Below are 27738 nucleotides of genomic sequence, written 5' to 3'. Positions count from 1 at the left end.
AGGGGCACAGGAAGCTGTTAGCTGAGGCTGAAGCCTTTTGCTGGGGTAAGGGCTCAAAGGACATTGTCACTGATGAGCTTCAACCCTCCAGAACCTCTGTGCTCCATTGCACAGCTCTGGGGATCTGCAGTTGCTGTGGGCTGCAAGCTGCATTTCTCTGACCCTTTAGATGCAGCCCAGCCCAATTAATCCCTTTGGAGCAGCCTCACTTTTCAGGGAAATAAAGATGAATTTGCACCTCCACTATCAGCTCTGCAGCCTATCAAATTTCCTTGGGTTTTGCTCAGATGTCAATAATATTGATGCAGTCTTTTTCAACGTTTTAGCTCCTCACCAGCATGTCAGACACACACAGAGCATGCCCTGGGGTGCACAGGGGTGCTCAGCAGCTTCTTGTTTTTGCTGAGCAGCAAACCGGTGCTGTGCCTGCCCAGCCTGTGTCCACAGCTGACAGCACCTTGCTTTTGCTGAGATTTGCACAAATACGAATTTACTTCAGATAGCTCAGGCTACAATTCAGATACTCCAATTCCCTCCCCATTTTCCTAAAGAGAAACACAAGGAAAAGGGCAGAGGTGCTGGCAGGGCAGCCAGCTGCTCCTGCAGTTACCTGAACAAAGAAGTACAGCACGGCCAGGGGCACCACCACCACGGCAAAGAGCGGAGTGCTTGCCAGGATGACAATCAGGGTGGACAAGGAGGTGAAGAAGGTGCCAAGGGCCATCAGGATGGTCTGTGGCAGGACCTCGTCGACGATGTAGATGTCCTTGGAGAAGCGGTTGATGATGCGGCCCGTGGGGGTGGTGTCGTAGAAGGCCTGCGGGGTGTGGAATTTGTTCTCCAGCAGCGCCGTGTGCAGCACCCGTGCCGCCTTGATGCCCCCCATGGCCAGGATGAAGGAGGAGATGAGCACTAGGAGGCCTGGCAGTGAAGAGGAGAGAAGTCAGCCAGAGAGCAGAGGTTCTCAGTGCGCAGCTCTGGCTCTCAGTGCTTTCTGTGGTGCCAGCAGCTTTTCTCCCTTTGCTGCCTTCCGCTCTGACCGTGCCCCTCAGCACTGCAGCCTAGGGCACAGGAATCCTGTAGGACTCACCTGCTGTCCACACTCACTACCATCTTCCCTCAGCTCTCTGCAAGCCCCCGTGAAGCCCTAATGCAACTTCACCCCAACCCTCCAGCCTTTTCTGCACCTACTTTTTCATGCTTTCTCCCCAGCTCCCCTCTCCCAAGCCTCCACATTGCCCACCCAGCCCCTCCAACAGCTTCACACCAAGATCACTTATGTTGGGCTGAGCTCAGACTTTGCAGCTCCAGGTTGAGTCTTTTCCCTTGGTTAGGATAGGATCTGGGGGGCAATTTTGGGCTCCCTGGTGCCATGTTTTTGCCACCTGGTGCCAGCACCCTGCTGGCCTCACCTTGCAGGAGGCCCAGGGCGGCGTAGACCCCAACCCGCGTGGCTGTGTTGTGCTGGGTGCCATTCACCACCGGCTCGTTGGTCCAGTCGCTGAGCCACACGTTTGCCCCGATGGCAGCAGCGTTTTGGCAGCAATAGAGGAAGCAAATCAGCAGTGAAAGGACAGGGCTGACAGCCTTCATGTACTGCCAGAACACTGAGAGCTTCACCTGCAAACCACACACCACAGCTGCTTGGCACAACAATGCCCAAGGGCTTAGACACACAGAATAAACTTCTTCCTCAGAGCAACTGCCGAGTTCAAACCCACCCAAACCAACACACCATGGAGAAACTTCAGCTACCTGAGCTCCACCTTGGGGTGAGGACCTTCTCCTCCATTCTGAGGAGCTATATTTTATTAGTTTGGGGGGATTAGATTTTAAGACTGTGCTAGAGGAAGGGGGGAAAAAAAGCAAGCAAAGAGGCTGATCAAACAGCAGCAAAGGATGGGGAATGAGAACTGGAGCCAAGGGCTTGGGGTGAAAGCAGCAGTTTGGCAGGCAGAGCAAGCTCAAGACTGCTTTAAATGGCCTGTTTAGGAAAAGTGCTGAGTGTGCCTCCCTGCAGGTGTCTTTATGGCAGCTTAAATGAGGTACCAAATGCTGGTGCCCCCCAACAGGCCCATAAACAGAGGAGGCTTGTGGCATAAAAAGGAAAAATGCTGTCTCTAAGGCAGTGCAAAAAGGCAGAGAAGCAAAAGAGACAGAGACTCAGGACAAAACTCAGTGTCTGAACAAGGAATAATGAAAGGACCAAAGTGCATCTGACTGAGTCTTGGAAGTTAAAATAACCCCCAGAAAGAGCTGAAAGCAGGGACACCAGAGTGAGCAGGACAGTCTGGGCCTTCTGAAGCACAGGAAGGATTTTTCTTTAACAAATCCTCCATGCTGCTGTTTCCTTCACTGCTCCTTTCTGTCCTGTTGCTCTTGCATTCCCCTCTTTTTCTTCCTTCTCTTTTTCTCTGTTCCCATTTCTGTTCCTGCTCAGAAGAAGAACAGCCCCTTCTGCACCAATGAGCAGAAAATGCTCTCAAGGATGGGAGTGGCTCCTGCCCACTGCTGCAGCTCAGCAGAGCCCCACTGCTGCAGCTGGAACCAGCAGCTAAAGGGTTTGGAACCCCAGAGCGCTGAGAGCTCTGCAGTGCTAAGGCAGAGATGTGCAGCACAGTGCTGCATGGGCTCAGGGGACTCTGGCAGCAGCTGGAAGGGATTTTTTTATATTTCCCACCCCCCCCTTAAACACCTAGGCCATGCCAGCTGCAGAATCCTCTGCCAAAATCCCAAATGTGAATGCTCAGTGACCACCAAATGAACGCCTAAAGCCTGCAGTCAGGATTTGCACACCACAGTCACCAGAACTGCATCAAATGGAAAAAGAAAAATGAAGTTTCCCAAGAGAGAAGGGAGGGCTCAGACCACACTCAGACCATACTCTGCCTGTTTCAGTGGTCTCAGCCTGGACAAGCCTCTCGTTGGGATTCTTCCTGGGCAGAGGGGGCTCTGCTGGCTTCTTTTCACAGACCCTTCGCTTGGCTGACGTTTTGTTGGGACATTCTCCTCCCTCAGAAGAGACGACACTGAGTTGCCTAGGCAAAACAAAGGAGGCAAAGGGCATCTTGTGGCAGGGCTAAGGCAAGGCAGGGACACAGCAGCTTGCACCTATTCCGAGCTCCTCTGCTGCATTCCCATGCCAGCCTCCCTCAGACCTAGGGGTACTGCTGCCACCCCTCTTGAGCATTCAGTGATGCCAGATGAACAGAACCTGTCAGAGGCTGTGGCAGGTCCTGGGCTCCTTAGTGAAGGCCTTTACAGGCTTCATCACAAGACAGACACTTCAGAGCCAACCCCTGAGCTTCTCTGCATGCATTCAGTGCCAGGATAGCAGCTGTGGGTATGGTTATGAAAGGTTTATAGGATTCCCAGATTCCCAATAGAAAAGCACAATGCAAAGTGTTTATTTTTCACCCAGCTGGCAGCAGGTCAGGGTTGTGTGGGTAAAATGCATTCAGTGGTGTCACCTGGGAACCAGAGAGCTTCTCTAGGACATGGGTTCAGTTAAAGATGAAAAAGAGCCTTGCAGGAATAGGGCTTTGCTCTTTGCATGTTCCCTCACTTTTACTCTCTAAGGGACACTAACCCAACTCATTTACAAGAGGAAACTAAAGCCCAGAGAAGCATGTTAGTGACATCTTCAGGTGTTTTGTCCCAGACTGTGAGCACATAAGCCCTGTGCTTACCTAAGAAACTGCTTGCGGACCTCGCTGGTCACTGGCTCATTGTCTGCAAGATCAGTGTGGATGCTGAGGGTGTCCTCAGCCAGCAGAACCTCATCCTCCAACACTGCAAGGCAAGATCACACCTCAGATTTGCTGTAGCAAAACCAAAGTCATGAAAAAAATCACTGCATCAGGAAAATCACAGAGCATAAAGTCCCCCAGAGCTCTGCTCGCATCCCTTCTCCTAGTCAGACAGCAAAGATCTTGGAAGGCAGGCTGGCTGCCAGCTGCACTGGCATCACATCCCTCCAGTGCATCAGAAATACCAAGCAATAGTGTTACAGCTGGCTCTAGCTGAATTCACTTCGAGGGCATGCTCTAGGCATGATCCTGGGATGGGGGAGTCACGTCAGAACTCCTGGAAGCCTCTGCTGCAGCTGCAAGATGCCAGGCATGCCCCTCTGCCTGACTGGAGGGCAGCAGTGCCGCCAGAATAGAGCGTGGGAAGGCTGTCACACAGAGGAAACAGCTACCAAAAGGCTTTCATCTTCTATCATCCCATCAGCACCAAACCAAGAGAAAAGCAACCCAGCAGCCAACTGAACAGTGACATCATTGGAAGTTGGCTGCACAAAACTCCCCAAAAAATAAACAGAGAAATCCCTAGGCTCTGGGTAGCCCCTTGGACAGCAAGCCCAGGTTGGGCTTGGCTCTGCTTTCCTGCTGGGACTGACCTTGCTAATTGGGAAATAAATTCCCAGCTCTCAGATAATTTCTAACACAAAAATTGCCCCCCTTTTTTTTTTTAGGACAAGCCACGTGAAATTTTGACAGAGATTTGTGGAGACATTAAGGAGTGACACAGCTCTGGACTCAGGGGCAAGCGTTGGGCTGTCAGGAAGAAGCAGAGACACTGGACACAGAGCCAAGAGCAGGGACATTGTACACAGAGCCAGGAGCTGCAGGCTGTGTGACAGAGCCAGGCAGGCCTGAAGGAACAGCAGCACTCAACTTGTTGGCTCATCCTCCTCAATGTTCTCCTCCAAGGCGTAGTTGCGCAGGAACTCTGCAAAGGCCTTGTTCTGTTTCAGAAGCTCTTGGTAGGATCCCATTTCAGAGATTTTGCCATCCACCAGGACAATGATGTGGTCGACCTGAGGCAGGAAGCTGATTCCATGGGTCACCAGAACTCGGGTCTGGACAGAATGAAAAAGAGCAAAGCCCCACAGCTGTCAGCTGGCACTGCTGTGAGGACAAGCACTGCCCAGCAGCCCACACACCACCACGCGTCTGGGACGTGGAGGGAAGGATCGTATCCCACTCTGTCCTTGCCAGCCACAGCAGCTTGGAAACATGGACACAAACTGCAGGCTGAGACAACCACAGAGGGAAGTCAACCAACTGAATTATCATTCCCCTTTTCCCTTCTGCTGATTTTCTTTGCAGCTGTTCCCTTTTGAACTCTAAAATAATCTGAGAAGATCAAAGCAAGAGCTTTGGGGAGGGGAAGCAAAAGGTCCACAGTTTGGATGTACACTGCCAAAGACCTCTGTAGAAGCAGTGAGCTGTGACAGCTTCCTCACTGCCCTGTCTCTCAGTGACAATGAGCACCACTAAGCTGACAACCTTTACAAGTTCCTGCAAACATCTTGTTCTTGGAGCTCTCACAGTAGGGATTTTAAAACACAGAGCAGGTTTCTGCCTCCACACGTCCTGACAAGATGCCATCACCCCTGGGTGTGCCTAGGCAGCAGCTCTCTGCAGAGCCGGAGCTGTGGGGAAAAGGTGTCCAGGCTGCCAGCTAAGCACAGCACCCAGCAGTGGTCCAGCTGGCAAAGAGCCCTCCTGTTCCCCAGCAGCATCACTGAGCTTGTGTGCACTTCTAGGAGATCTAATTGTCAGCATACTTTGCCTTTAAGGACCCCATCTGGCCCAATGACTCTGTCAAAGATGTGCTTGGCCACGTGTGAGTCCACAGCAGAGAGAGGATCGTCCAGCAGGTAGAGGTCCGCGCCACTGTACACCGCGCGTGCCAGGCTCACCCGCTGCCGCTGGCCCCCTGACAGGTTGATGCCCTGGGGGGAAAGAGGAGAGCAGAGCACATCACACAACAGCAGTTGGGATCTTCGATGGCTCTCACCCAGCACAGCACACGGGTGCTAAATTGAAACATGAGATGCTGAGGAGAAACTCGCTTGGAGCCAGAGACAGGCAGAGAACAGCTCTAAATCTGCTTCTTCGCTGCCAAGCTTCCCTCACCCAGCAAGCTGCAGATGGAATAAAGCCCCTTGCTGAATGAGCTCCTACAGGGAGCTGCTAAAACACAAAACTGTAACAGGAAGATCATCAACCCGGCTCTAAAATGCAAACACTGAAAGCAGGGCTGCGGCACCTGGAATATCTTCCCCCTCTCTCATCTCACACCCAAACCCACCCCACCCCGTGCCATCCAGCTCAGATTCAGTGGCCTATGAAAACAAATCTCTGCTGGTAATCACGGATGTAAAGTTTGTTCATTAAAATGAGCTGTTAAGGGCTGATCACAGCACTTTGTCACTCGACCATATGTTCCTGCCTCCTCATCCCCACAGGAAAAGGAAGGATTCTAACTGTTCTGGGTAGATGTAGCTTTACTGTTGGACACAAAGGGGAGCCCCGCCCTTCCAGGCTGGGTGTGCAGTTGTGTATCACAGCACACACGCTGGGAGTCAGAAACAAGCTGAAGTCCAGCTGCCCTCCACAGAAGTGCCCTGCACATCTCAGTGTAGATCATAGCAGGGATGCTGCTGCAGAAATAAACCACAGCAAGTGCTGACTTCACAGCAGCCTCTCCTCAGCCAGACAAACAGGAATGGCAGAACCAAAGTTACCTTCTCCCCGATCTCTGTCTGGTCCCCTCCTGGCAGCACCTCCAGGTCAGGTTTCAAAGCACAGGCCTCCAGGACATGCTGGTACTTCTCTTCGTTGGGAGCTTGGCCAAACAAAATGTTATCTTTCAGCGTGGCATTCTGGATCCAGGCTTGTTGAGGCACATAACCAACAGAACCCTTGAGGGAGGAGGAAGAAAGGAAATCTGTGACTTGTAATCAGCTGCAGTTCATGCTTAGAGCTGATTGAAACCTGCAGCACACAGAGCTCCTGTCAGATGCACATCCACACCATAGATGTGTGCTAACTGCTGATGTGCAGCTGTAGATCAGGGAAATCACTTTACATGAACCACAACTGAACAGGTGTGGGCAGGATCCAAAGAAGCAGGCAGCCAAGCTGGTGCAGCAGCAAGCAGAAGACCCTTTCTTGAGGTACACCAGCACCTCCTCTCCAAACTATGGCTAAATCACATTAAACAGAACCAACCTTCACAGCCACTTCTCCTTCCAGCTTTTCCATTTCACCCAGGAGAGCAGACACCAGAGAAGTCTTCCCACAGCCAACATGGCCAACAATGGCAACCAAAGCACCACTGGGCACCAACAGATTTATACTGTGGAGGAAAGAGGCTGGAAATTAATTAAATGTTAGTTTACTAAAGACATGAAGCATCATTAAACCAGGGCTGAAGTGTACAGTGGCGAAGCAGCCTGTCTGGGCACAGCAAGCACAGCTTGGTCACTGCTCTTCTCCTCCCTTTGTTGTGTGCTGCCGACAGTAACCAGCACTGCAGGAGCAAATGGGAATGCAGCAGTAACCTATCCTCTGGGCTGTCAGTCAGCAGGATTGGTAGCAAGCCTTACAGAAGAGATGCACATATGGGGCATGGAAACAAGAAGTGAGCCTGCAGATACCATTGGACATCTTTCACAGAGAGCCCCCAGGAGCCAGGAGGCTGTGCACAGCAATGGCATAAAGACTCTTACTCTGTCAGCGATGGCTTCAGCTCCTTCCCCCAGCTGAATGTCCCATGTATCACACTGATGGCATTGCCTGTATGACAGAACAAGGAGAGAGGGCAAGCAGTTATTGCACAAAACAGCACAGCTGAGGCTGGCACAGAGCAGTATGGGGCTGTGAGTGTTCCAGGCTCCCTGTGGGTCCCTTCACAGTCTCAGGGCTGGCATGTTCAGACTGGCAATAAGTGATGACAGCTTTAGCTGTGGACTGTGAGCCTGGAGACTCTTGGAGCTGCAGAGAGGTCCTGCTGTACCCTGCTCCAGCCAGGCCAGGCCCAGGACCTGCTGCTCAAAACCCTCATGCACTTAAGCACAACCTGCCTGTGGAGCCCACTGCCAGGTCAGCAGGGGATCACTGTGCTCTTGCCTTTGATTTATCAGATAAAGTTTGCCTCTGTGCAGCTTTTTGCTTGCCAGTCTAACAAGTTACAGATTTGAGACTTTCTGTCTCTCTAGCTCCTGGTAGGGTAGTGCACAGCAGTAATGACAGCCACACAGCTTCCTTCTGCCCATGGCATTTCAGATACCACAGGGTCTCCAAAGGAAATTACACCAGGCAACACCTTTCTCTGAGACAACCTGGTTTGCTGCTTGTTTTGGGACGCTGTTTCCAACAGAAGAAATCAAAAGAGCTCACAGTGGTCCTGAACACTTGTGCAGAGAGATAGGCTGGAGCAGGTCTTGCTGTCCCTAGTCAGTGGATGCAGCTCATGACCCAGTGCTGGCAGCACCCAATATGCTTCTAATGTGAACTTGGGCCCAGTACCTCATCTCAAAGCTCAAACATGAAACCAGCAGCTGGTGCGAGTACCACAAAGCCTGAACAACCTCCACCACACTTCCCAAAGGAGCAGCTCCTTTGAAAACCAGGACACCAAGATTGCTGTATTCACAGGGGTTTGGCAGCTCAGCCAGTCCCAAACAAACATGAGGTACTTGTGTTAGCATAGGTTAGAAGAACACTGATGCTTTACCTGGTGCCATTGCTTTTCTTTCCACACAGTTTGGATCCAATTCATCATGACTCAGGAACTGCTGAATTCTCTTTAGGGAAACACTTGTCTGAGGGAAGAGGGTGGAGTTATTTTATCATTCTTTAATGAGGACTTAATGCTCTTACACTGAGAAAGAAAGCACATAGCATGGCATGGGCTTCCACCCCACAGGCTTCCTGACCACTCCTTCCCTCTGATCAGTCTCAGGCTAGAGTTCAAGTTTTTGACTGTGACATTTCTCAGACCAAGCAGAGTTCTTCTGAGCAATGCAGAATTGCCACAGACAAGCTCCTCAGGATGCAGAGGCTGCCAGTGCAGGGTAGCAGCAGAGAACGGATCTGAGCAAGAACAGAGCCAGCTAAGAGAAGATGCAAGGGATCTCTGCATTCCAGAAACCAGGCACAGCTGTGGGCTCCTCTTGCTCAAGTCCAAGCCAGCTTATGCACCAGATCCTCCTTACCTGCACAAGGCTGCCAATGACTTGTGGAAGCATAGTGAGAGGAAACTTTAAGATGTTGAACAAGGAGAGGGAGACAAAAGCCTTTTCTGCATCCAGGATGTTCTTCTCATCCACCAGGACATACACAGCAAATGTGGTCAGAGCTACCTGGAAGCCAGAGAGTCCCTGTGAGACATCTGCAACATTCTGACATTTTAAAAAGCTGTCAAGCCCCAGAGGCACCTTTGGAACAAAAGTGTCAAAACCAAAAGTGGGTAAGTGCTTTGTTCCTGACCTTTTGGCACACTTTGAGAATGCCAAGTCACTGAGCTAGCTGATACAGAGGGAAATAACCTTCAGATTACTCATGGCTGCACTCAGCTGAATTAGGAGATTTGAGAGGGGAACTACACAAATGGGTAAATAAAAATCAAGCAGCAGTTATCTGGCTGTGGTTTGGCTGCAGTTCCAGCTCCACCCCACATTTTCCCTCTGTCAACTGCAGGCTAAGCTGGGAACAAAATCGCAGCTCCAGCTTGCTGTGTGAGTGGAACCATCCACCTGGGAGGGACCATCCCATACAGCAAACCCAGAGTCAGCAGGAACGGCAAAGAGCATTCAGGGAGCCATGGAAGAGGCAGGGTCTGGAGGGCATTAAGAGCATTTCTCAAGGACTGGGCCTTTGATCTGGCTAGGAATGTTTCTGAGAAAGCACTTCCCTGGATTTAGCTACCAAAATCCTTTCTACAAAAGGAATCTCAGTGTGATGAAGCAGAAAGCAGAGGAAAGAGGAAATTGAGGAGAAGGCATTTCAGAACTGTCAGTGTATTATTGGGGCTTTATTACACTAAATCAATCCTTTTTAGGTTGCAGGACAGTTTAACAGCTCCTTTCCCACTAAAACTAGCAGAGCACTGCAACACAAAGGTAGAAATGAAAGCTCAAAACAAGCATTGTCCTGACTGACTCAGTTCCTTTTCTTTTTTTATTTTCTATTCACAAATATCTCTGAGGTTTCAAATTCTAGTTTCAATTTGTTACAAGAAGTGCTTTGAAGTGGTTGGAAACCATCCCGAGACAGCTCTTCCCACTGGCAGGCTTTACCAAGAAATACTTTAATACTGATTAACAAAAAGGCTCTGAAGATCAGGCAACTCTGCTTCCAAGCATGTGAATAGTTTGAGGGTTTCTAAGTATTTACATTTTATTGCCCTGTACATTCAGCCAGCAGAAAGCCTCTCACTTCTCCCTCCAGGGTGCCCTTGCTCGGGCAGGGCTGCAGGTGCCACTCACCAGGAACGGGGCACTGACCCAGGCGAAGTTGGACAAGGAGCTGAGGTAGGCAGCTCTCCTCAGCACCCGCAGCTCGTTCTGCCGGATCTCCAGCACCTTCCCCGAGAAGGAGGGCTCCCAGGCATACAGCTTCAGCACCTTGATGCCACCCAGGATCTCATTCATCAGCTTGATGCGGGAGTCCTTGTAGCGCATCTGCTGCACCTGGGTTGTGAGCAGACACAGCGGTATCACAGGGAGGACAGAGGGAGCTTCCAGCCTCTCATCCCTGGGCTGCTTCTAGAGACGATGCAAGAGGGAACTAAAGGAAGCCAGACCGATAGCACGTAGTTTGCTTGCAGGTCTGTACCTCCAAAGAAATCAGAAAGGAAGGAAAAAGGCTGGAAAGCAGAATCTAAAAGCTTTGTGCTTTGCTTCACTGTAGGGGCTGCATTTTCAAAAACACTTCACACCAGTGCTGCCCTACTGCTTCCTTTGACTTCTTGAGGTTCCTTCCCTGATATGCATAACTCTATTTCTTAGGGCAGCTCTGGAAAACTCTGCTTTACTGCTAGGCTATTTTTTTGCTATACATCTAAATGCAGCCCTTCATTCTGTTACTTTAAACAAATACAAATGCAAGAAATCCCTGCTGAGTTGCACAGAGGAGCAGGAGCTGTACTCACACACACACCTGCACCCTAGGCAGGCAGCTCAGAGCATCCCATGACAGGCAAGGGAGAAAAGGGATGGTAATTAAATGCCAGCATCCAAGGAATTGAGAGGGAACTCTGGGTGTCTCTTTAAGGCAGGTGACAGCAGTGCTCTGTTACTCAGGCTGTGCTTAAATGTCATCATCGATATTCATTTTCCATTTCTTACCTTTTTTACATCAAAAGCCTGATTTATTTATTTTTTTTAGGTCTTCACTGTGTCACTGAGAGGCTGCCCAGCACAAGCCACTTACTAGATTTTCCTGGCACAGAGCCAGAGGGCACTATTATAATACTGGTTTTTTCCAGCCTTCCTTGACTAGAGATGACTGACTACAAAGAAGGGAATAAAGGATCCTTTTACCTGGAGACAGTGATTCAGATTTAGCCCAGCTCAGCAGCAATGCAAACCAACACTGCCTATTAGCATAAACCCCAAGCTGCTGCCAGGTTCAGTTCCCATCTCTGGGAACAGTCACAGCTCAAAGGATTTCATTCCTCTAGATGCTCCTGGAAGCAGCTACAGGGCAAAGGGACACAGAGACAAAGAAACTTCTTGCTAACCCCAGCGGCTGCTCCAGCAGCAGCTACAGTCACTGAGTCAACGCCACACCTTCCCTTAAGCTGCATTCCATTCACTGTGGAAAACTACCTGAGAGGATACAGTTACTGAATAGATCAATCTTACTTGCAGGTAAATCAATGCAAATGGCAGCCTTCATGTCTCACAGCACAGCTGCCAGTCCAGACAATGTCACCTCCTCTGCTGGGACTCACCTGTAGCGCTCTGGTTTTCATTGCTATTGCAGAGTTAAAGGGGATGAGTAAAACCATCACGGCAACTCCTGCCAGCACGGAAGGCCCTAAAGCCTTGAAAGACAAAAGGTGAGTTATTGTTGTTGCACCCCAGTGCTGCTGCTCCCCACCGTGAGCAAAACCAGCAGCAGCTCACAGAAACAGAACTGAAAAGCGGCGTTGGGTCAAATGAGCAAAAGCACATTGGTTTAGGCAAATCCTGGAAAACTGTGACAAGGTTTGTACCTGCCAGAGGAAATACAAAGCCAGGAATATCTGGAGTGGTGCAGACCACAACATATTCAGGAAAGGCATCAGGTCTGTGAAGCGTTGGGCATCCACTGACATCAAGTTGACAATCTCTCCAACAGTAGATGAGCGCTTCGCTGAGTTTGTGATGATTAGGGACTGAGAAACAAGAGAGGTTCAGTGGATTCACAAACTTGGTATGCATGCAGAAACACAGCATCAGCAGCAAACCAAGACACTCTCTGAGAATGTGCTTCTCCAAGAATCAAATACCTGACACCTGCATCCATTCCCAAGCTCCAAAGAATGAGAGGTCAGGAGGTGCTGGGGAGCAGCCCCATCTGCAGCGGCCTCTGGCATTCTGAAGCAAACCCAGCTGCATCTAATGCACAGCACAGACCCTGCTCTCCTGGGCCCCTTCTCCGAACATTTAAACTGAGCCTGTGACATGGCTGCTGCCCTCCCAGCACACCCACAGTAAGGTGCACAGTGCTAGAAAATTCTGCCAGGTATGCCAAAAGCACTGCTGAGAACTCCCCAGCCCCCAGGCCTCCATTCTGCAGGAGCTGCTCCTCTCCAGCATGCCTGCTCTGCCCGAGGATCTGAGAGCTGAGGCCACTTGCCCGGCTGTGCTCTGCACCCCAGGTCATGAAGCGTTCCAGTCTCACCTTTCGGTAGATCACTCCAGTGATCCCAGCTCTCAGCCTTATCCCAGTAACAAAACAGTACTGGAAGTGCTGGTGGAGTATGAGTGTCTGGAGCACAGCACAGATGAACATCAAGGCTGCAATCAGAAAGCCCCACCAGGCTGGAGCATCCTTGTTCTTAATGAAGCTGATTAAGATGCTGTTTTTCAGAAGATGAGGGAAGGAAAAGGAAAAAGAAACCAAAATAAAAACCATGCAGCAAGTTTAATGGGACACAACCCAACTCTCAGCCACGGCATCCTGCCGCTTCCTCTCTCCAACCACAAGCAGCAAACAGCTCTCCAGGATGCGAGTTGAGTTAGGATTTCAGTCAAACAACATCACAAGGACACACCAGTATGCCCCAGGCTCTGCCCTTTGTAAATGAGCCCCTAGAAAATGACACACCTGGAAGGACTCCAGGATTCCCCCGGGATCCAGCCTCCAAATACAGGGCTGAGTCTGGGCTCTGCCAGGCAGCCCCTGGGCACGGGGGCAATGACAGGGCACAGGAGCACAGTGCAGCAAAGCAGGCGGAGCCAGCTTCTTGCCCAGCTCCTTCCCAAGCAGCCCGAGTGCTCCTGCCTGGGGTGTTTTCCCACAAAAGCCACATTCAAAGCCATCCTGCTAGATGGATGCATAAAGGGCTCCCCATGTTGGTGGTGCCCTTAAACTGGCTGTACAGTGCTCAGTAAGAGGCCATTTCTGGCTGCACACAGCTGCTCTGCCTGCAACCCTGCACACTGCCACACAGAGCAGAGCCAGGCATTATCCAACACCCTCCCCATTCACCTTTGTGATTCCAGACACTGGCCAGGTGTCAAAATACAGAGGAATGGAGATTCGACTCCATGGTTCAAATAACCAGCATGGGGAGAACACACCTGAGAACTCCAAACCGGGCTCCAACACCTCATGCTAGGAGCATGAGGCTGTTGCACCCAGAGGGACCTTCCTTCTGCTTTGCACCAGCCCTCTGTGGGCAGCTTCAGGAAAACCTCTTCCCCACAGCCCCAGCAGGGCAATCAGCAAACATCTTCGAACACAAAACTGTCTTAGTGCCACTGGACAGCCCTGGCTTTTTCCTTTTCCCTTACCACTGGCGGTGCAGGAATTTAGACTTCAGAAGATATTCCCCATCATGGGCTTTGAGATGTCACTGACAACAGATCCAGGAATCTGAGCAAAACTGAGAAATTCCCAGAATAGATGAAACTTGGTGTCTGCAGGAGGAAGCCAGCTGCCTGATCTTCACTAGGGACTCTGGAGAAGGCAGCCTGCAAGCTACTAAATGTCACCATACTGGGTCGGATCCTCTTCTTAGCCAACTTCTGGCTATGGCACAAGCCACCCACAGATGATCTCAGAGCACAGCTCCACACCCAGGGAGTTTTGAGTGCACTCATAAAGCAGCAGGGGCCTCTGCTGTCCCCTTGCCCACATCCTCCTGTGGCCACCCAAAGTCCATGCCTCTCTCATCCATTAACAGGACTTTGTGTATTCCTTTCATTTGGAAATCAGAAGTAGCTGGCTGATAGGAATGGTGGCATTTCCACTGCTACTGTTAATGGTTATCTGGTGAAACTCTCTTGGAGAATAATATTAACAGAGAAAAAAATGTGGAGACCATGCAGATTCCTTCATGGATAAGGCTGGCAGCTGCCCTCCCCTGAAGGTGGGAGGTGCAGCTGTGCCTCACAGGACAATTGAGGACAAACCACTTTTGTCAAGACCTCCATTTTCCTTCTTTCACGTGGAAATTTACTGCACCTGGGCTTTGCACATTCTCACTGTTATGCATAGCTAGGAACACAGGAGCTCAGCTAAGTGGTGCAGAATCTTTCCCAGCTGACAGTGGCATGGCCACAGCACCACACACTTGAGCATCTCTCTCCAGCTGTGTTCCACAGCAATGTGCAGAGAAGCGAGAGCTGCAGCTTTGCCTTCCTGGCACAAACAATTGTTTAGAAATGGGTGAAACAGCTTTGGATGCTGCACAGAGCAAAGCTGATCTGTAATTCAGAGCTGTCTGCTGCTGATGGGAGTCTTTGGAGTCTGCCTTTCACCAAAGCTTGCCCAGCTCACAGCCCAGTCCACAACCAAGCCTTCCTATCTGGTGAGGGAGCAAACACACAGCACTGGGAGGGAAATTCATTATGCACTGCAACAGCAGATACCCTGTGCCAGAGCCAAGCCTCCACAGGGAAATCACTTACACAGAAAACCAACCTTAGCAGCTGAGGGTTGACAAAAGAAAGCAGATCCTGTATCAGCTTGAAGAAGCTGCTGATTAAGAAGTATGGCCCGAAGGCCCTCAGCAAAGCTTTGAGAAAGGAAGGCTTTCTGGTTTGCTTTTTGTCTCTGATCAGAACTTCTGCTTCCTCTGGACCACCACCAACATGATTCAGCACATGGTTTGAGTTCTTCATGTAGGTCACATCATCTTTCCTAGAGAAATGAAACAAACAATGAGAGATGTGCAACGAGATTTGTCCTGTGTGCACAGCACTGCACTGGCATCTAAATCTGCTCCCTGTTCTTCTCCTGGTCACAGTATCACAAGGTTGGAAGAGACCTCAAAGATCATCAAGTCCAACCTGTCACCACAGACCTCATGACTAGGCCATGGCACCCAGCAAAACCTTCAGCAAGACCTGATGTGCTCAGGGCTAGGTCATTTTTCTGTGACAACTTTTGCTTTCTTGCTCTGCAGTTCTCATGAGGTGTAGTCCATAGGCCAGAAAGTCACTCACCATGGGGTGAGAATATGGCCCAGAGGAGCAGAAGATGAAGGCTTGACTTCCCTTGGCAGAGCACAGGGCTGACCTTCAATCTCCAACTGTTTGTGAAGCACTCTTCTAACAGTTATCTACATATGACTACAGGCACCCTCACCTTGCCCTTCTAGGACTGCCCACTACTATACTACAACAACTACACAGTTAGGAGTTGTACTAAACCCTGAGCCTTATCTGATCATGAGGGTGTGTGCTGGGAAAGTATTTCCTCCATGAATCGCTCTCCAAGAGCAGCCTGGCAGCAGATATCAAACTGCTGTTGGTTCTTTGGGGGTATGTGATCTAAAGAACAATTCCCCAAATGTCAGCCAGGAGGGTTACATCCAGGTGCTGCAAAAGGAAATTAGAGTCTGGGGCACACGAGCCTTGTAACAAAGGCTGGATGGAAAAGAGACCCTGGCAACAGCAAAGGCTTACTAGAAGGTGTTCGAAAAAAATCCCTGGAAGTCCTACCAAGTGAGGCTGGATTTATGGATCCTCACAAAGAGTGCAGATTGTTTGGAGCTGGCTGGCTGCAGAATCAAATCATTCCAACAGCCTGTGAGCACTCAGAACAATCACTGTGGCTAACCGTCCGCAGGCAGAAACTCCTTCACCTCCTTTCAAACAAAGGCACGTGCAGAGCCCAATTCCTCTGCAATAAAGTTTGAGGGCAGGGGAGAACCTGAACCAGACAATTTATTATTTCTTCTCCCCCAGACGAGAACAAACAGTGTTGTCTTTGTCCTTCCCAAGCTGCAGAGTTTATGAGCACAGCCTCCTTTTCCTGGTAAGAGGCTGTTAAACTCATTGAAGGATGTGAAGAAATGAAACTTGGCCCCTGGCTCTGTGCTGGTAAAGGTGTTCCCTGCCGTGAGCTAGCAGCAAAGGGCTCCCCCACAGCAAACAGCCCCTGGGAGGGATTGCACTGGCATGGCTGGCTGCGGGGAGCCAGGTGAGCTCAGGCTGCAGCAGCACCCAGGGCTGCTCACACCCAGGGGCTTACCAAAGCCTGGCTCCTGTCACTTAGAGCAGGGCAGATAACAGATGCAGATTATCTCATGGGAAAAGACAGAGCTTTATCTGTGGTAGTGGCAAGGCCTCTGTATCCCCATTTGTCTGCACAAGTCTCTAAAATCAGAGGCTAACTAAGAATGAGGCAAAATGGATCGCAGCTCAGCTGTGACTTTCTAAGAAGCAGGCACACCTCCCAGTGAAGTGGGCAAGTAAAGACTTCAGCCACACATACAGAGAGAGCAAAAGGAAAAAGCTCTCTTTGAAGGCTTTATGATCTCTAATAACAACTTCAAGCCATGCTGGTTTCTACTGTAGCTCAGCAGCAAATGAATGGTTAGCACTGGTTTAGCAGTAATCCACATGACAGCTCTGAGGACAAATGGAAACAAAGGGCTGCAGCTCTCAGAAGAGCAGAGATGTGACAACCATTGCATAAAATAAGTGCAAAGCTTCAGCTCTGCCAGAGTGGCAACTGATTCAGTTTTTAAAAGTCACTACTACACACACTGCAAATATTTTCTGTGACACTCTCAACACATCCACCACTTGACACAGCATTTTTGTGTCACAACAGCTCGCTCAGAGCAGGTACAATGAGTTTAAAAAGAAGCATTTGCAACAGCTCCCAAGCAACTATCATTAGTGGCCTGAAGTAAAGGACGATACCTGCTTATGATCGAAGAATAAGCAGAGCCACAGAGCTTTTAGCTACATGAAACCCAGCAATAGGCAGTGCACTGAATTGCTTTGGGTTTGCCCTTTTCCCCACCTTAGAACGATCAACAGAGACGCCACAAAACTCTGCCCGAGTTCAACACACACCAGAATTCATGGCTGACTTCACTGCCAGCTGGCCCCACTCTGGATGAGTGATTTCCAGCGTGCAATGACTCCCATGACAAAACTCCAGACACAGTTTCTGGTTTCCTAGCAGAAGGTTTCCTGGACCCCAGGCACTCCTGCACAGAGCTGTGCTCTTGCTGTATGAAAGCCTGAGGGAGGGAGATTTGTGTCTGTGCATCAGCAGAGCAGAACCCAGACAATGCACATCATTCCCCACCGTAAAAATGGAGACATGAGGAAACCAAAACCCCAAAGCAAACCTCCCAGGCCTGCATGCAGAGCTCCCACAGCCAGGCTGCTGCTGTTACTGCTGGAAACCTTCCAGGTCTTAGCTGTGAAGTGGAGCTCTCCACATCTCACTGGGCCTTGCCAAGAGCCTTACAACTCTCTCCTAACACTATCACAGAGCAGGGCCTTTCCAATTTGGCAAGGACACCATGCAAAAGAACAGAGGAGAGCCTCCCCACAGAGATGGAGTTTCCACAGAGAAAGGGAAGTGCAGGGCTGCTGCTTACTGACATTTGTCATTTGGAACACACCATTATGACATCTGTTTGTTTGGAGTCCATTGGGCCACTGACCAGTGGGAGAAGAAAACACAGCTGCACAATAGACCATTTCCTAAGATCGGATGGGGACAGGAGATGCAACAAAGAGGAATCCTCTCCAGCATGGATGTAACTGTGCAATATCTGACTCTCATCCCATTTCCAGCAGAGACTACGAGAATTTTGCTGCTAAATCTCTAGGCAACAGGCGCAAGCTCTAAGCTCTTTAACCTGGGATGTCTCTTCCCCTCCTCCCTTTCACATTTTGAGTTTCATCTCTTTATTGCTGGGAAGTGAAGAGTTGCTCACTGCTAAGAGCCTTAAGGCTAAAAATAGTGTCAGGCCAAGAACCCCTGGATGGGGGATGATGAGGAACTCCTTTTGGTTTATGGTGCTTTAAAGCTGTTCCTTAACATACCCAGCGGGGATGCAATTACAGGGTTAGACATCTCCCGGCTCAGCAATGAAAGCTGCTTGTTTTCTACAATCCAACCACCTCCCTCCCTCCTGCTCACACATCCTCAGCCCTTCTCCACAAGGCCAAGGCTCTACCTGCCCAGGCAGACTGTAAGCACCTAGTTAACAAGTGTGTCAGTGGCACACAAGCCCCAGAGGGTTCCTGCTGCCTATGCCCAGACATTAAAATAAGTAGATGTGACTACTAATGGAATGAAGATGGGCTGAGGAGGTGATGCCATCTGCACTCAGCTCATGTTCAGAGCAGCTTAGTAGTGCTGAAAGGACTGGGAGGGACCTCCTTTGGCAGACCTCTTCACATACTTACTGTTTGCACTCTGCTTTTTCTTTGTCCCACTCCTCACTTAGTTGCTGCACAATAACTTTGGAAGTGTCATCTTTGTTCAGCGACCACAAATCTTTATCTTCAAGGGGCTTTTTGTACCCCAGAACCACCATGCTGCACACAGAGAGAAAAACAGCCCAGTTCATTTTGGACAGCAATATTTAGAGCACTGCTAGTAACTCTTGGACTCTCTCAGGCTAACAAAGGCAAGATAAAACATCCTCACAGAAAGGGTGATAGTTACAGCTCCACCTCTCTTTCTTCCCTGTGTTGATGTTTGCAGTTTGCCTGTTGTCAGTTTTGCATCTCACACACAGCAGGAGCAGCCTGTGGCAATCATCTGTACACACCTTCATGTACTTTCCCTCTGCACAGAAAAGGTCTCTATAAAAAAGCCCTCGCACAGGAACCTCAGCAGGAAACAAAACCCATCCCCAGGTGGGTGAAAGGCTGCCACAGTTAATCTTGCAGAACACAGCCTCACACCCTGGTTTCTGCCACAGCATGCAGTAAGCACAGCCAGGTTCTGTACCCTCCTGGCCATGCTACAGTCATTGCAATACTCTTCAGAGGAGTCTGAGCAGCTCTGAAAGCTGCTTCTAGAAAGGCAAACACTGGAAGTGCTGACACCACTGCACTGAAAGGGCATCCAGCACTAACTTAGAGAGGAAAAGCCCCTGCACTGCTAACCCTGCACCTATCACAAGCAGAGGTTGAGGTTGTCAGCTGCCCAACAGCTGGGAAAGAGAAGCTCACCTTGTGAACCACCAAAAGGTCAACCTTGACAGGAAGCCCGATGTAAGCTCTGGACATGGATTCTGTGGTGAAGTTAAGGGGGAAACAGAGTAAAGCAAAACATTTCCCATCATTTGCCTAAGAAGCCAGCCTGTGCTGCTCAGTCTGGGTGTATGATGTATTACACATGTGCACCTATGGCCTAATGAGACATGGAATGGATTCCTTTCATGACCTACATCATGCAGAACTTTGTATCTTTAAGAATTACTTCATATTCTGCCTTTAAACCACACAAAGCCAAATGTCATTCTAATTCTATAGCTTCTGAAATGTTCATCTTAAGACATGAATTAAACTATCTCAGCTTGCCTCAAACAAATTCCCTTACAGAGACCATCATGTGAAGTGAAGTTTCAGCTGTGGCACTGCTGTGACACCAGGGATCCCTTCAGCAAGGGAGGGCTTTCCATGCCTGCTCCCAGCACACAGACCTTGGCTGTCCCCACAACCCTTGCAGGCTCCAGCTCACTCTAAAGCAATGCTAAACAAGCTGACCACCACCTCCACAGAACCCACCCTTGAAATAATTCAAAGTGCACTTCCACGTTCACAAACGGAACTTCAGCTGCTGTCAAGCAGTAAGCAGAGCTGCTCCCACCACATCGTCATTACTGACAGCACACAGAAAGGCTTCAGACCCAGGATTGCTCTCCACTCCCAGTGCTTTGTGAGAGGGTCACTGGCTGCTGCAATTTCAGTGACAATCCAGAGCTGGTTTCAGTCACCAACTGCTCAGTGGAAGGCTCAAAGCATGACAAAGTCTGTAACATGCAACCAAAGTAAGAATACTTACAGGGTCTGTACTAACAGGGGAGAAGAATGGAGGCTTTTCTTTAAAGCAGGAAAGGATCAGCTCAATGATTACCAAAGCAAAGTAGATGTAAAATGTGGTAAACCTGAACCTTTCATTTACATGGCCCTAGAGGGGAAAAGAAACACAAGAAATGATTGGGGTTGTTGTCCTTCCCCACCCTCCCACCACTCTCATATTCTCAGTTTTTTCCCCAGTTTCTGTTGCCCATTTCTTTCTTCCTCTAGAGCTGAACACTACAAAGTGGCTGCCAGCAGGAATTCTCTTACCAAAGTACGCACAGGCTCAGCACAGTGCCTAGGAACAGGCTTATCTCCAAGCTTTTCATTAAACTATGTCAAGTTCAAAGTGCTTGCACATCTTCCCTGCATGCAGGCACCCTGTGGAATCCGGGCTACATGACACCTGTTCCATTACCTCCAGGGGTTCTCACAAGCCCCCATCTTAAGCACAGGAATTGTCAGCCCAGATCAGAGAACATCCATTTGCTTTAGCATCTCCTCGCTGATAAGCAAGCAGTGCTAAACACCTCCCGAGGAAGCTGCAGAGCAGCACTCTGCTGCACAGCACCAGCTGCTCCTGAAAGATTTCCTTTCCTACTGAGCCTGCAGTTGCCTTACAACACCTTGCTGTGAGGACAGGTCCCTCCTACAGTTCCTTCACGCCCTGCTGTAGCTGGAAAGGGTCTCGTGGTTCGTGACAAATATTTAAGCCTTAAGTGCAGGAGGAAGAATATTTGGTCCTCTGCAGGGGCAGGAGCAGAAGAAATGTTACTGATCACTGCTCTAAGGCTCTGCACTCGTGATTTCAAGTTGATTAAGGATTCAAACATTGATAGGCCGATATTTGTACTTATTCACCACCACTACAGCTGTCTCTAAGTGATGTTTGAAAGAGCCTCCCCAGGACTGCAGCTGTTCTCTCAAGTTCTGCTGTCGTTTGAGGTTGAGCTCAACCCCGGTACAGCAAACCCCTTGCTAAATGGGCAATGCTCTAGCAGGCACCAAAGAGCAAGCACATTAAAAACCCTTCCAGAAAGCAACCAGCGCTGACTCCGAGGAGCAGCAATCACCTTAATGTTTCTCAAGCACTCTTTTCACTCCCAGACATTGATGATCTAATCACAGAAGCAATCTGCTTTGCCCTACTTAGTGAAATTTGGGTTGTGAAGAGCACAACTTCCTCACTGTGGCAGAACTTGCTGTTTGCAAACAGGAATCACAAGTCCTCTCCCTCCAACTTTCTGTTCTCTATTGCAGCCAGGGTTGGAGTCCAAAATGTTGTCCTCAGCACACCAGGCACTGACTAAAGAAAGCCCAGGGCGCTGTGTGCTGGGCTTAAACTGCCCAAGAGGAAAAGGAACACTGCACATTACAGTGTGTCAGCTCCAACTCATCTCCACTCAGATGTGGTAGGGGAAGGCGCCTGCACAAGGGAAAAGGGGAGGGAAAAAAGAGAAGAAAGAAAGAAAGAACGAAAGAAGTCTGTTGCATGACATCTGCACAGTGCTGGTGCAGTCCTCACAAGTCTGTCAGGTTTCCAGTATATCTTGGGGCTAAGCAGAATCTGCTCTCTGACATTGCATGAGAAGTCCCAGTTCCCTTCAAGTGACACAAGGCTTTGTCAAGGCAACTGAACCAAACCTCTCTTCCTCCCTGGCAAAGGCTGGGCTCAGCTCTCACTCCCAACTGGGTGTTTCATTGCCTTCACAGAGACCTTACTGCTACCTTTCCAGGTGCTAACAAGGGTGGCAGCTTACCTGTGCTGCTGTAGTCATGATCTTAGAGCGGAGAGGCAGCACAGCACAGAGCACAGACAGAAACCAGAAGATAATGAGCACTCCAGAGGACTGAACTCCCCTCAGCCTTTCATGCTGAATAAGCAACGTGGCTAACAGCTGTAAAAGAAACAGAGGGGCACATGAACACAACCCCACCCCTCTGCTCCCCTTGTTCCTGCTCTCACTTGGCAGCTTTTAGAGCCCTCGTTGGCAGCAGGACCTCTTCAAAACGAGGCCCCATCATAGCTCACAGAGGACAATGGCAAAGCCTCCTTTATCTAAAATTTTATGAAATACTTTGGTTTTACTGTTTTCAGAGCTTCACCTCCAGAATTCAGCCTTTAAACCAGACTTTGTACCTATGGCTAGGCAAAATCAAGTATTAGCCACAAACATTTTAAAAGGAATGTAAGAGCTGTCATTTCTCCAGTCCAGATGGACACTCATGACTTGTCTAGCAAATAAGAGTTTAAAATATCTGACCAAGGGAATTCCAAACTTAATGGACAAATTTTACCGCTTCATTTTTCATACAACAACCACAAAGGAAATTTGGTCTCTGTTTAATGCAAGAACAGCCAGCAGTGCTTTCAAAGCCCAGTACAACACTGAGCAATGCACAAGCTAAGCACTATCTTATCTCCTTCTTTAGGCAAAGTCATCCAAATTCTCTCCACACCTGGATCACAAGCCTGGAGAGATGGGAACAAGGTGGGAGGCACAACAATGTCTCCATTATAGAGATTTTATTTTACATAGCAGAATCTACCCAAGGGAGAGGTCTGCAGCTGCAGCATTTGGGTAAGCAAAACTGGCAGCAGTAACCAGTACTGACATCCAGTGAAGAGTCCTGGATAAAGCAGCAGAGGAGCCCATTACCTCCCCCATCTAAGAGAGTTGCTCTCACTGGTCAGAGTGAACAGAGGCTGCTACCAACCACAGTGATGCCAACGATCAGCGGAGTCACGAAGTACACTGGCGCGGGGGTTCTGTTCTGCAGGAGCTCATGGAAGGAGTAGAAGAGGTCTGCCCAGCTCACACACCACAGCAGAGCACCCAGCAGCTGAGAGAAGCCAGACACAAACAGCATTTGGTAAATCACCAGGGGCAATCAGAGGGCTGGCAAAGCTGTCAGGATTCAGACTGCAGCAAGACAAAGGTGTGCAGAGCAGTGCTGCTGGCAGCTCAGCTGCAGCCAGGCCAGTGGCACTGCCCCCTGCCCTCACACCAAGAACCCCATCCCTGCTGCTCCCTGAGGGGCTTGCACACACACCCAGCAGCAAGACTCTTGTATTTCTCTGGGGCTTCAGTTTTGTTTGGACACCCAGGCAGCACCCAGATCAAAGGCAGGCATGCCCTACAGCAGGAGCTGGAACTGTTCTCAGCTCTCCCAGCTCTCCCATGGCCAATGCAAAGTGACTGCTTGCTTTCCTGGGACCTCTCTTGAGCACAAGATGCACTGCTGTTCTTCAGCAAGTTCTTCAGATCCCCCACAAATTAGAGGGAATTTCATTTAAACCCTGCTGCAGGACTTGCCTGAACACTGATCTCATGCTAAGGAACTCCAAAGTTACTGATGGAGCACTGCAAAGAGGTCCTCACCGTCTTGAACCTGCTCAGCACAGACAGCACAATGTACCCTCGGCTGTTGTGCTTCAGGTAGAGCAGGTAGAAGGGTAAAGCACTCCACAGGTAAATGCTGGGGATCCATGCCAGGATGGTGTTCTGGAAACACGGAGTCAGGTCTGGATTATCAGTGTGCACTGAAAGGTTTGAGTCCTGGAAAAGAGAGGAGACATTTATTAAGGGAGAGGCAGAAGTGCTGCAAACCAGAACAGCTGCTTGAAGGAGCTGTGCCTAAATTCTGCTGGAGTTAGCAAATTGCCTCAGTAGAAGCTTTCCAAAAATACCCATCCCAGCCACTTGTGGTTGAGCTGCTACAGTAAAGGGGCTAAGTACAGTTGTCAATGCTGGGCAAAGCCAAACAGTCTTCTGCACGCCTGTACCCCAGATTTGGACACAAGAGCTGTAGCAGATGAACTCCCTGTGTTTCTGTCCCTGAAGAGGCTTAGTTACAGCTGCTGATACCACAGCATTCCTCAGGCACTCCCAGCCTGGAGTGCAAGGGCTAAGCAATGCTCTTCAGGCAAAACCCTCAACCTGAGAGCTCATCCAGCAAGACGGTCCAGCACTGGAAATTTTTATCAGATCAACACTGTGCTGACCTGGGGAAAACCCCTGCAATTATGACTAGGATTTTGTCCTTCTCGCTCACTGACCACTCTAATCACTTCCTTCTTGCAACAAAAGCTTTGTCCATGAAGGTAGGCACGGCAGTGGGGGCGCTGCAAACAATGCAAGCAAAGCTCTCCATCTGTGACCTCGGCCACCACAGCTCACACAGGCAACTTGTGCCTAGGACTCAACAGCCACCCTAGCTCAAACGTTTCAGCACACACAGCACAGGTGAGGGGAACTTGTTTTTAATCAAACCTGCTGGAAATTCACAACTTGTATTTTGCCACCTGAGAAGGTACCTGAAAGGTGGTCAATAAACACTTGCCGGAAATGTAACCTTAGTGCACTCTGCTTACAAGCTGATGCTGTGACTGAGTTACCTGTGGCTCAAATCCATTAGCTGTGCACCTGAACTGAGCCCTTTGCTGTGGAGTTAGTGCCTCTCCAGTAAAGAAGTGGCTCCTTTGGAGGCACAGAAGCATGGGCTAGGGGAATAAGAACATTCCCATTTACCTAGACAGGTATGTCCAGACCTAGGGAAAACTTAAGCCACAAAACACCACCACAGAGGCCATTAGATTGCAATTCAAATACAAGGTCAAAACCAAATCAAACTGCATCCACACATTCTTCTGCTTCTGTGTGCTCCTGCAGTGAGCTGGTCTCTGGCTCCAGAAGGGAAGATACTGTTTAAAGAGCATCCATGAGTGAATCACCACCAAAACATTCCAGCATCTCTAACAGGATAAGCTCTCCTAGCAGCTACCCTGCCTGGGACAGGAGATGCCCTCTAGAAGCTTGGACCTGAAGAGCTCTTTAGCTGTAAAGCAGGGGAGCAGGGGCTTACCTACTATCACTTAGTCAACAAAACTCTAATTTCCTCTTTAAATTACATGTGGTTTAGCAATGGCTTCAGCATGGTTGCAATTGTGCTCCTTTTGCTTGCTGGCAAAAATCCTGGAAAAAGGAAAGCTGGGCACAGAATAAAACAAAGATCCTGTTTAAGGGAAAAGTTATTGGTGAGAGGGGAGAAAGCAGCACTCTTAATTTAAACCTTTCATTGAGACCAAAATGTCCAGAAATGGCTTTCTGTCTGACAGCCACCTCAAAACTGCCCCAGATGTCCATTAACTGCAGAGTGAGCACAGGCTGCCTATTGTATCCCAGACACAGACTGTGTGGCTGCCAAGCCATTTAAAGGTTTTCATTAACTCTTATTTAAACAAGGCAAAGGACTTGCATTTCTGAACACAGAACTGCAGCTGGCCAGAAAGCAAAAATTCTATCCTAAAAAAAAAAAAAAAAATCAAGGCAGATTTTGAGATTTGACTGAGTTAGCCCTGAGAATAAAAGTGGAACCTTTCCAAAATCACATCAAAGTCCAAGCAGCAGCACCCACCCCATGACCAGCAAGAGTCTGCTGCTTCCACGGCACATGGGAAACCAGGAAGGGAGCTGGAGGAGAACCCTAACTCCAAGGTGACAGAGCTGACTACTGGCTCTCTTGGGAATGGTTTCCCAAGTCCAACTCCATCCTGGACTAGCCAAACAAGAAGCCCTGGAGCAGATCTGCTTTGCCCTTTCAATGGATTGGTGTTTTCTGAGAGCCAGGCTCTTCCCCTCTTTGAGCACAGAAAGAGAGCTCCTGCTAGGAGATGGTGCCTGAAACACTGCAGCAGTGCAATTCCTTGCACGTTGCTTGCCCTGCCTAAGAGTGGCCTGCAGTGGACTAATGCTGCTGTGCCATGTAGCAGGGGGCTCTGCTGTGAACTTTTATTGCTATTTTTGGATCTGGGAGTCTGAAAGTTGTGTTTGTTACCACATTTCTCACCAAGCTGGATCTGCTTTCACAGAGCTGGCTTTGTAAACACCACACTGGCAGCATACATCCGACATCTACTCCGACCCTAAACCGCTCATTTTAAGTCAGAACATGACATGAAGGCTCAGCACACTCGATGGTGACCAAGCCAGGGCTGTTACACATTGCTGAACACCCTTCCATCCAGCAGTAAACTTGCAGGACTCCACCCGAGAGAACAAACACAAGAAGCAACAGCCAGAGGAACACAGCAGCTCTTTGACTCCTACCTTCAAGGCTTTGCCTTTCCATATTCTGAACTCTGACCTGGTAAGCTGAGCAGGTTGAAGTGCTTCTTGGGTCCTATTTGGATGGAGAATGAAAACATCTGCCTTGGGCTGCCTGGCTTGGAGGGTTTCCTTTGGGCTAACTAATGAAATGCTGGAGAGCACAGAGGTTCCATGGCTTTGTGCTGCCCCAAGAGCTGCTCCCCTTCCTCTCTGCATCACAGCTCTGTCCCAGGGTCCACATCAAGGAAAGCCCACGGAAAGCACTCTGCAGGCAGCTCTGTGACCATCACCTGGCATCTCAGGAGGGGAAACATCCAGCAGCACACATTGAGAAAGGCCACTTTGTCCCAGCACGTCCATCACAGCTGCCAGCCCCCAGGGAGGCTAAGGGCAGTAACCTGAGACCTCTTCCTGACACAGCCTTGCACTGCGCTCTGGGCTGCTTTTCCTATGGCCCTGTGCAAGGACAAATACAGGAGTGGGTTTCCCTGTTTCAGCCCAGTGAGAGGGTGGGTGTGGGGGAACATCCCTAATTTGAGCCATCTCAGCTCTTTTCAGCTGAAAGGAATTGAGTTAATTCAAAGATCATAATGAATGCAGCTCATTTAAGAACAAATAGGACCAGCTGAAACAGCTGCAGATGAGGTGGCATCTGCTCTATTTTCTCCCCACCCTGACTCCCATTTGAAGCTGGCCCTTACAGTTGGGCTGCTGTACAGTAATGATAAAAGGAACTGTCACCAAAAACTTCTCATCAGTGCTGCTCTGACCCACAAATTGCTTGCAGTGATGTTGAGGTTCAGTACCCAGTGAAGGCTGGGAGTGTGGGGGCTTGGCAGAGCGGGATACAGGTGATGGCCATCCCAAGCACCACTCTGCAGCTGCAGAGACACTCATTTGGGGAGCACCAAGTCAAACACAGCAGCAGACTAGCGGGCAGCCAGAGGGTCTGGGTGCTGCTGAGCTTCAATGCTAGGATGAAGCCTGGTTCCTCACCCAGACTCACCCAAGCTCCTCCAGGACAGGCAAGCTCAGAGTTCATTTGCACAAACCACACTCAGCTCTCAGGCCACAGACCTGCTTATTTCAGTCATCTTTGCTCAGAAAAAGTGTGAAATCCACAGCCTGGCCCTAACCCACATGAGCAGCTTCAGAAAAGGAGCTTGCAAAGCACCCCTCCAGGTACCCCCAATGGAGAACATCTGCTCCTGTGCCCCCCACAGCTTCTCAGCCATTCTCTATCCTGTTATCCTATCCTATCCTCTTATCCTATCCTGTCCTGCAAGTGTTGTGAAGCCAAAAGTTCAGAGATACAGAAAAGATGGC

General features: G+C 49.6%; 1 protein-coding gene across 1 annotated transcript in view; it reads right to left on the bottom strand.

Annotated features, from left to right (window-relative positions):
- The window catches only part of ABCC3 (ATP binding cassette subfamily C member 3), a 39614-nt gene that overhangs the window by 5925 nt on the left and 5951 nt on the right, over window positions 1-27738 (bottom strand). Inside the window, exons 2-23 of the mRNA XM_009911475.2 lie at window positions 23686-23862; window positions 23021-23146; window positions 22063-22200; window positions 20286-20411; window positions 19451-19512; window positions 18677-18808; window positions 14937-15155; window positions 12690-12867; window positions 12019-12180; window positions 11755-11847; window positions 10286-10489; window positions 9014-9160; window positions 8533-8620; window positions 7526-7592; window positions 7026-7152; window positions 6539-6715; window positions 5576-5743; window positions 4681-4864; window positions 3690-3792; window positions 2885-3038; window positions 1413-1620; window positions 611-921 (exon numbers count right to left, since the gene is read on the bottom strand). Coding sequence (XP_009909777.2) covers window positions 611-921; window positions 1413-1620; window positions 2885-3038; window positions 3690-3792; window positions 4681-4864; window positions 5576-5743; window positions 6539-6715; window positions 7026-7152; window positions 7526-7592; window positions 8533-8620; window positions 9014-9160; window positions 10286-10489; window positions 11755-11847; window positions 12019-12180; window positions 12690-12867; window positions 14937-15155; window positions 18677-18808; window positions 19451-19512; window positions 20286-20411; window positions 22063-22200; window positions 23021-23146; window positions 23686-23862 — 3351 coding nt within the window. The remainder of the gene's footprint in view (window positions 1-610; window positions 922-1412; window positions 1621-2884; window positions 3039-3689; window positions 3793-4680; window positions 4865-5575; window positions 5744-6538; window positions 6716-7025; window positions 7153-7525; window positions 7593-8532; window positions 8621-9013; window positions 9161-10285; window positions 10490-11754; window positions 11848-12018; window positions 12181-12689; window positions 12868-14936; window positions 15156-18676; window positions 18809-19450; window positions 19513-20285; window positions 20412-22062; window positions 22201-23020; window positions 23147-23685; window positions 23863-27738) is intronic.

This window comes from Dryobates pubescens, chromosome 20, assembly GCF_014839835.1.
Source record: "Dryobates pubescens isolate bDryPub1 chromosome 20, bDryPub1.pri, whole genome shotgun sequence".
NCBI lineage: Eukaryota > Metazoa > Chordata > Aves > Piciformes > Picidae > Dryobates > Dryobates pubescens.
The sequence above is the reverse complement of the archived record's forward strand: the minus strand, read 5'-3'. Positions and strand labels throughout refer to the sequence as shown.